This window comes from Charadrius vociferus, unplaced genomic scaffold (assembly GCF_000708025.1).
Source record: "Charadrius vociferus isolate BGI_N301 unplaced genomic scaffold, ASM70802v2 scaffold69, whole genome shotgun sequence".
Lineage (NCBI taxonomy): Eukaryota > Metazoa > Chordata > Aves > Charadriiformes > Charadriidae > Charadrius > Charadrius vociferus.
The window spans coordinates 323359-332709 of record NW_009649937.1 but is presented as its reverse complement, the minus strand read 5'-3'; the positions used below and the strand labels follow the sequence as shown (position 1 = coordinate 332709).

The following is a 9351-nucleotide window of genomic DNA, read 5'->3' as shown; positions in this document are numbered from 1 at the left end:
CTCATGGCATGGGGAGGATGGGCAACATCACTAACCAACCTTATTCTGCCATTTCCAACGCTGAAGTGCCTCATGGTAGCGAATTCTGGTGAAGGTCACCTGGGAGGGTTGCAGGAGCATGTCACCACCTCAAAGCCAGCCAGGAGGAGCTCGCCGCAGCTCAGGCAGTGGGGACCGAGGTGCTGACTTACCATGGTGTACAGTGGGATGATGGTGGAAGGCATAAGGGTATGGAGGAAGTTGTCTACGTGCTTCCGGAAAATGAACCAGGTTGAATTCACGTGCTCACGCATCTGTGACAGAGCAACCATAACACCTTTGCAGGGTGTCTTGGCAGAGCTCCCCTGCATTTTGGTAGCTCTCCAGCTGCCACTGGGGTTGCTCTCAGGGAGCTCTTAGCCTAGTCTGCTGCAGTGACAGCCCAGCCAGAGTTTTGCCAGAGGCTCTGCCCACTGTGTGCATCCTAACACAGTGCCACTGTCTGCACTGCCCACAGGACCACAAGTCTGTGTGCAGCTCACCTACCTCTATGTAGTTGTACATGGCTAAATCTGAGATTGCATGGTCATCTGGCACCCTCAGCCTGGAGAACTCAGGGAGGCAGGCACCTGGGTGAAGAAAGTGACAGCTCATGGGCAGGTCCCCAGCAGGGTATCCAGCTGCCTTCAGATGCAGAGGGATCCTCCTCTGCTCTTGCTCCTCCCCAGCCACCTCACTCACCAAGGTCATTGTGGAACTGGTCCATTAATTCATCAAAGACCAGACAATCCTCAAAGCCCTGTAAAATTACAGGATAAATGGGCAGAAGGAACCACACATTCACAAGAATTGCTCTCACAGAGGCTTAGCTAGTGTAGCTGTTTATGCGTGCAGGCTCCCACTGACCACAGCTTCAGAGCAGGAGTCGTCTTACTCCAGGCCACTCTGCCAGGGGTCTTCCAGAGAAATCCAAGGGGTTGCCTTTCCCAGCAGCCTGGGGCTGCCCTGCTGGACCACCCTCCTACACAATCCTCTGCCCCATGGGAAGGTGGTAACACTGCCCCATCCCCTCTCCTCCCTGGAGGAGAGCCAGGTCCTAGTGAGCAGCCAGGTGCCTGAGGGGAGTTCAACACCTGCCAATGCAGAGGACATCAGACTGTGAGACAGGCCAGCTCATGAATTCTATGGACCTACACTCTAAAACCAGTCATTTCTGGGTGAAAAGAGTGGGGACCCAACTAACACAGCCCAGGACCAGCCATGAACTTACTGCATTCATGCCCTGTCCATAGAAGGGCACAACAGCATGTGCAGCATCTCCCATCAGCACGCATCGGGAAGCAAGGTGGTAGGAGGAGCACTTCACAGATATCATAGACTGGGCTGGCAGCAAAAAGTAATCATGCTTCAGCTCTCGCCTTCAGGTAAAACAACAGATACTTCACTTGTGGGACCACAAGAGACAAGAAGAGCAAGTCATGCCACAGCCAAGCTCAGGAAGTCAGGGACATGAGCACTGTCAGTGTTGGGATGCAGAAACCAAGCCTATTCACTAGAATATTTGGGCTGGGGAAAATGTGGAGGCCATAAAACCTATTTCATTAACTTTCCCTGATGGATCAAATATTTTGTCTTCAGGTTTTGAGCTCTGCACACAACCTGACCGTGAGTAAGAGCGTCATCGACATCTCAGTCCTCTTACCATGAGCAGTGGTGAATGGCCATCACTGTAGAAGGATGTACTAGAGGATATCTGAGGTTCGACTTTTGTATGAAGTCCTGTGATACAGTCTCCTCAAGAGGAAAGGAAACTTCCTAACACAGCTGAGACCCTTCCAATCAGCCCAAAAAAAAGCCTATAATGGATAACTCTGTTGCAAAGCAGCAGCATTAATAGCGTGGGCTGGAGCTCCCACTGGCTGGGGAGCTTCCCTCTTTGCAGGAAAATGAGGACACTGAACAGAACCATGGCCATCAGGATGTGTTCTGGAAAGGCTGGTCCTGGTCCACACTGCCACCAGGGCCTCCACTCTGCTGCCTTTGTGCCGTTTGCCCAGCAGTGAGAGGGTCCCCACTGCCCAGGGAGCAGCACACCACTGGAACTGCCTGCTCTTGTGTCTCACGCTACTGGTATTTGTTTTAGCCATAAAATCAATAAATGCTAGACTTCGGTTAGTCAGCACAATGGAGAGGGGTTTTTTTTGCCAAGCCCAGCTTTGCTCAGTCTGTTGGCTAAAATCTCAACATTTGCGCAACTTGGCTATCTGAACAGCAGGACTACCTTTGCGCTGCTGGTTTCAGCAAGCTACCCTTCACTCTAGCACAGTCACTTTGCTCACCCACCTCTAACATCAAAACCCCACAGCTTATGAACAGTTAATCCATCCCTTGAGTTCAAAACCTTTAACAGCAATACAAAAGCAGTGGGAGGTGATCTGTTCTTTGCTCCCGGAGTGGCAGGACCTGGGCTTTGCCTCCAAGGGACAGAGCAGTGCTTCAGTGTGACTCCATCAGAAACTGCAATGGGATGGGGCTGCATTCCACTGCTGAGCCTGCTATTCCAGTGTGGATGCAATGTGGAGCTTGGTCCACTTTCCCTCCTTCAGACCAACAGGCCGTGGGGATCCATGCCAGCAGCATTCACAACCACTTGGCTCACCACCTTCAGTGGAGTCTCCATCACCAGGAACCTGACGCTGGGTAGGGATGCATCCCCTGGCTTTGCGACATTGCATTGGTAAGCAAGAGGGGAAGATGGGAACACTTACTCTCCGATGAGAGGGATGGCATCTGGGAAGTGAGTCTGGAAAAAACCCAGCACTTGCTCGCCTGTCGTGAGCTTCTCAAATTCGTCAAAGGGCATGAAGAGAGTGCAGGTGAAGGATTTGTCCTGCTAGCCAGGGAGGAAGGTCAGAAAGAAGCCACAGAGAGCACCTGGCACCTGGCGCAGCAGCTCCGTGCCCAGCCTGTCACCCAGCAATTGTAGCAACCTGCCTGTGCAGTGTGTACAAGCACCCAGCCACCCTGTTACCCACGGTGGGCTTGCACACACAGGGGGCAGGCAGGGGGGGAGGCAGAAATGGGCAGCATGTGATCTGCTAGCATGGGCCCGGCAAGCTGCCCTGGTACTCCCATATTTAATTTATAACATCCAGCTGCAAAGAACTGGTTTTCAGGGGGCTTGGGTGGGCTCAGATGTGTGCACAGAGAGAAGTGCCACAGGTACCTGTTCAGTGCTATGAGGCAGGGCTGGTTTGAGGGGTCCTGCCCTGCACCCCCGCAGGCTGTAGGACACCTGGCACATTGGGGGGTCTCCCAGCCCCTGCCACCACAGCCAGTTCATCCCCACAAGCTCCATCCCATGCCCCAAGGGAGCATCTCCATGGGTTATTACCATGTTTGGCAGTGCAATCATCATGAAGGTGTTTCTTGGCCAGATATGGAGGTAGTTTGGTTCCATGGCAAACTGAAAGAGAAGGAAAATCTCGTGTCCTTGACCTGCCCTGCTCAGTTTCCCCAGCCCACCCTCTGGTTTCCCTCCACACCAGCACACCAGTTCCCGTCCTTCGTACCATGAGAAGACACAATGACCACAGCCCCCCTTTTATGGTACCTGGTACTTCAGGGAGATGCAGGGCAAGAAGAAAGGGTAGGAAAGATGGGCCAAAATCTGCTGGTTTGCAATCACTGATGTCCTCACAGATATGTTCCCATGTCCCCAGGACCTCTCAGAGCTATAGTTAACCCCACTGCTCTCTAGGACTTTTGCAGCCAGGTACCAAGACATTGGCACCACCACAGGAAGAGATGCCTGCCTTCTCCTAGGAATGTTTTAATTCCTTGGCTGAGGCCCAAGCAAGAAATTAGTTTCTCCGGAGCTGCTGTAGCAGAACCACCATGAGAGGGGAGCAGGATGTCCCATTGACAAAAGTGGTAGCAGCTCCCAGGACAGGCACACTTACGTCTCCATCCTTGGGAGGAATGGTCAGCTCCATATAGCCATGAGGAATGTACTCGTGACTGTAGTTAAAGCGTGTTTGCCTCATGAACTGCTTTCTGACTGTTGAGAAGGCTCCATCACATCCCACAATGAGATCATAGGTGACTTCCAATGGCTGCTGATCAGATCTGAAAGCAAGAGAGTCCCTTGGATCAATCCTGCTGTAACTCCAGGCTAGCTCAGCACAGCTGGGCACAATGGATCTGCCTTCTGCAAAATGCCAGTGTCACATCCAGTGTTCCTAATCTTCTATGGCGAGGGAAGACTGGCTTTCACTGACTGGGAAGCTCAGCATTAAGATAATTACCCTGTAGGTTATGAAAAGCATAACTCTGCCAGATCTACCCAAGAATGCAACAGGCACTGTTGGAATAATGCTGCTGTTTTGCAGAGCCTGCATGCTCATGTGGATGGGTAGCATGACCAGAACTTAACACAACTATGAAACAAGGTCAATAGCTGCCCTCCCTGATGAGCAATCTGTCCCTGAAAAACAGCACTATGGAGACTGGCATGTTTATTCTCTGTACAGGTCAGCAAGTATGTCTTGCCTACTGCCAGGCTGCTGGGGGGTTAGAGAGTTGCTTAAATATTTTTCAGCCTGCTTTGATGTCTCTCCTTTCCAAAGCTGACACCAAGTTTTGCCCACTCAGGAATAACATGCTAGTTTCAAACTGAGATTGCTCAATTGTTTGACGTTTTATGAATGATTAAGCAGAACTAACTGAACATAGCACTTGACCCCAGACTTGCACAGGGATTACCTTTTTATGGTTAATGTCCCCAACTCTGCATTACAGCCCAGGAGCTTGTGTCCAAAGTACAGTTTGGTGTTGGAGTACTTCTCAGCAGCTGTGAAAAGAAAAAACAACTAAATCTAGAGGCTTGTACTATGGCCCCAAAAATACGTCCAAGGGATCCCTAAATTATAGGGACTTTTGCCATTACAGCAAATAATATTGCTATGTTGAGTGATAGTCAGCGGGCAGGGCACACTAGGACTGCATTTGGTCAACTGTGGTGAAAATTATGTAAAAAGTGCAGGGAATCCTCCAAAGATTTCTTTCTTCCCCTCAATGACATGAATCATTGACCTGTTTCCACCATCACTACATTGTATTTCAGGATGGGATGTGGTGCCTGTAATCAGTGGGAAATTTGGGGAAATTTGGCTTGGCCTGATTACACACTTTGCCAGTGCTCCAATTTCTATTTGTCTCTATAAAATCAGGGGTTGCAGAAAATGCCATGAACCGTGGCAAGGCTAACAAGATGTCTCCTGCTTCGGCTGTTGAAGTTCTGGGAGCACACGCCAGTGCCAGGAGCCCGGGTGCTGAGGCAGCCCCCACAAGTTGCTCCTCAGGGATTTCTGTACATGCAGAAAGGCCTTGGGGGGGCTTGTTTGAATATCCTTTTGTGTCAGACAAGTAGCAGGGAAACTGCACAGATTTTCCTCTTAAAAACAAAGCTAGTTCACATTTGCACTTTCTGAGAGCCAGGTTATGCAAAACTCACAGGCAAAGAGAGCCTGGGGCCCAAAGTGTCCTATTCATGGGGTAAACCCTAAATCCTCAGTAAATAGTGTGTAAAAGTGCAAACAGACCTGGCAACCTACCTGTTAGTAGCTCCCTGTTTAAGTTTGCTCTGTCCACAGAAAGAATATACTGCAAGGCAAACAAACATGGGGTTTAGGAGGCATTGCTGAAAGATGCTCTGCATGGCCAGATGAGAAACACCACCCTCTCCAAACAGCCTCGCTGAAGTCGGGGGGTCATGCAATCCCCTTTGCACTCACAGCATCCTTTCTAAGAGTGTGAGCCCTAGGCTATCCACCACACAGAGCTACTAATGCCATCAAAGACCCCTCATGCTCTGCAAATCATCTCTGAGTGGCAGCATAAGACTAGTACCTGGTTCTTCTTCCCATAGGGGATAGAGTACTTCTTCCCCGAAGGCATATGTATCCTCCTTGCCCGCATGGGAATGCCTTTGGACACAATCTGAAATGGAAAGGAACATAACGCAGCCTTCTGGACAAAACTGAGTTGCCGAGGGGCAAGGCACAAGCTACCAAACACCATTCCCCCATGCACTGCACTCCAAGCAGAATCAGATGCTCTCTGCTCATACATTTTCATGTGGCTATCCAAGTTACTGGGGAGAATTTTACAGGGCTGTTAATGACAAGTCACTACATTTTACTGGGATTACTTACAAGCTCATTCTCATAAAAATCAGTGCAAAAATACTTTTTGAGAGAAGGGACATGAAAAGCCGCAGGGTGCAGGACTGGGAAGGGGATGACAGTCAAATTACATCCTGGTGCTGGGATACGACCTATCGAAGCCTGGGCTCCTTCTCTGCAGGGAGCCAGGGGCTGGGAGAACCCACCACTAACAGAAGTGCAGAAGTCAGTGTGCATAGATTTCAGGGAACAGCCTAAAGCTTAAGGTTTTGTGGGAAAATACAAATCTGGGCATGCCAGTGGGGAAACCAGACCCCTTTACCACATTCTGCTGGTACTCCAGCTCTTTTGGGAGTCCACCTACTCCTGCCGCGTTTGCCCTCACCCTCCAGAAGGGAGGAGAGCACAGCAGGGAGGTAAACACTGGAAGGTGTTGCCTGAGTGTTGGTCTCCCAGGGAAGCACCATCTGCCATGAGCAGACCCCAGCTGCCCAGGGTTGGGTGCTGCCCTGGGGCTGGGGAGATCTCCATTGGTGGCTGTGCCATGAAGCAGTGGAGAGTCAGGCTGCGGGCATGCAGTGGGAGAGGTCTACTTCCATACCTCCACCCTCATGAAAGCACAGCTACCACTGCAGTGACCCCTGTGTCCTTGGGGAGCTGTAAAGAGCCTGTCCATCACCAGCTGGAGTCAACAGCATTTTAACCACAGAGACCCCATCACTGACAGAAGCTGCCAGGGTACCTGTTCTTCCATCCCCACAGCTCGGAGGGCTTGGCGTCCTCTGTGTGACAGGGCCAAGTTAATGCTCCTGCCACGGGCAAAGCTGGCCACCCGGATGTCTGTATGGAAAGATCAGCTGGTTATGCAGACGCCGATACCACAACTTGGTGTGGGCGGCATCTCCCAAAATCCCTGTAGCAACTGCAGGCAGGACAGTGGGGAATTCCCTCTTCTCTGCATGCAGAAAGGGCAGGTAGCAGAGGGCACATTCAGCTGTTGGGAAGTCAGCTGAGCAGCTTCAAGGGTGGCTTTCTCTGTGCCAGTTCTAGCCTGGAAGAAGCAGCTGCAGCCAAGTGCTGCAAAAGGAATGCTGGATCCTGACAGCTGCCCACAGTGCCAGAGGGCACGTTACCACTAAGAGCCATTTCCCCTCTAAGCAGAGAGAGCCAAGTGATGAATGCCTGTCAGCTTCTGCTGAGACCCACAGACTGACGCTTTTCGGGACACTGGCAGGTCACCTTCTCCATCATTGTTCAGATGGAAATGTCTTAGTGCTGGTCTGTTCCTCCTTTGAATGGCCTCACTCAGGCTTCTCAGGTTGTCTGGCCAGCACGTGTGGCGCCTCATACCAGTAGCTTTCAGGGTTGCAGCTCAGCAAAAGAAATGAGCCAAAACCTGGAGCAAAGTGGTAAAATCCATCTGACTCAAAAGGCAAGTACGAGTAACCAGAAGCTATTTGAACCTGTGAAACTTCTAACATATACAACATCTAGCAAAGAGTTTAACAGTTAAACCACAGTGAAAAGCCATTTGCTCTTGCTTAAGGCCTGCAGCCTGTTGGCTTCGCTTGGGCCTGGCTACTGTGACCCCTGTTTCTGCGGTGGGGACCCAGAGCTGTGTGCAGGACTCAGGACGGGTGCAGATGGGAACCATGCAGCAGAACTGTCCATCTCGATGTCTGCCCAAGCAGTAAGAGTTATCACAGAGACCACGTGTCACACAGGGCTTCTCCTTCCTTTCACAGCACGTTCGAGTTAAGTTTCACCTGGCATGGTGTCATTCTCATCTGCCACTTGGCTTGCTATGTCTGCCCAGGTTTTACTTGTCTGTCAGCTGATAGACACTGAAGGCAAATGATTTCTCTCCCTTTCAGCCAGCACCTGGGCTCTGAACCATCATTTCTCTGCTGCGGTGCCCTGTAGAGCTGGAGGCTTCCTGAAAGCAGTCCATCTCTCCTTCTGCCTCTCTTGCCACCAGCTGTCCTCATCACTGATGGCAGCGGTTACCAGACAAGTCAATGCTTTTAATCCTAACAGAATTGCTGCAGCATTAACAAGTTGTTGCTTCCAAACTTCTGATGCAGCTTCAACAGCACTGTGCTATAATTCTTTACGCAGAGACAAATTTTCAAAGGTGATGATTTGAATCAATATTTAAGCCAAGTGCATAAAAAAGGGCATCATTTTAGTAGCTGAAGGGTGGGTTCCCTCCAGACAAGACAACGTATTTCAAATAAATGCTCCCCACCACCACAGGAGCTAAAGGGAAGAGGGAAAAGAATATCCCCAAAGGGTCACACTTCCAGATTTCATTATGTTTCTGAAGTTTCAGTGAGCTCACACAGTTCCTCTTTTGCTTCTTCGAGAACTGTTATCAGTAAAGGGACAGAAACATTAATAAAGCAGTAATGATCAGGCTGAACTTACCTTCTCTGGCTTCATAAATGTCAACATGGAAACCTCGTCTAGCAAAGAAACAGGCATTTAATGCACCCACCTACAAGAGAAGGATCAGGAATGATGCATGAAGTGTTTAGTAGCTATGTGGTAGCTATATCACAGATCACTACTGAGATGCATCAAGGGAAAGCAGCGGTCAGGGGGTGCAGTTCAGCATATACAGGAAGACCCTTTGATGAAGAAACTTCGAGGACTTCTTCCTGGAGAGAAGTCCTCTGGCACCCTTGGTGTGCCTGCAGAGCCTCCAAAACAAAAGTCACCCATCAAAACTCATTGTATAAAGTCATGTGAAGTTCAGGGCTTGTTTACATGCATTAATTGCAGCGGGGCTAATCCCTTCAGCTAATCCCATAGTGTTCTATGTTACCTACAAAGAGCTGGTACAGGCAAGCTGCCTGCTCCTCTCTGAACTGTAAGCTCCCTTCTCCTCTCTGAACTATGTTTGTCTTCCTTGATAGAATTTGGGGTACTGCCGCATTCCCTTGGGGACACATGAGGGGAAGTTAGATCTGTGCAAAAGCAAGATGTTACCTTAAAAAGGACAGCACACCTATGTCCCATTTGTTATTTAAATGCAGGGCTTTCTTTTTTTGTGTTTAAATTCCATTATTAATCGCTGTCAGAACTACAGACTTACGTCATCACTCTTTTCCAGCAGCACAGGAACCAAGAAGCTAATGGCCAAAATATCAAACGAGAGATTTAGGTGCTGCAGTGCTCCATGCCG

General features: G+C 50.0%; 1 protein-coding gene across 1 annotated transcript in view; it reads right to left on the bottom strand.

The window, feature by feature from the left end:
- Positions 1-9351, bottom strand: part of KMO (kynurenine 3-monooxygenase (kynurenine 3-hydroxylase)) — a 10179-nt gene that overhangs the window by 565 nt on the left and 263 nt on the right. The window contains exons 2-14 of the mRNA XM_009891401.1: positions 8592-8661; positions 6907-7004; positions 5890-5979; positions 5595-5643; positions 4744-4831; positions 3942-4107; positions 3374-3445; positions 2748-2869; positions 1250-1397; positions 721-778; positions 526-608; positions 192-293; positions 40-99 (exon numbers count right to left, since the gene is read on the bottom strand). Coding sequence (XP_009889703.1) covers positions 40-99; positions 192-293; positions 526-608; positions 721-778; positions 1250-1397; positions 2748-2869; positions 3374-3445; positions 3942-4107; positions 4744-4831; positions 5595-5643; positions 5890-5979; positions 6907-7004; positions 8592-8661 — 1206 coding nt within the window. The remainder of the gene's footprint in view (positions 1-39; positions 100-191; positions 294-525; positions 609-720; positions 779-1249; positions 1398-2747; positions 2870-3373; positions 3446-3941; positions 4108-4743; positions 4832-5594; positions 5644-5889; positions 5980-6906; positions 7005-8591; positions 8662-9351) is intronic.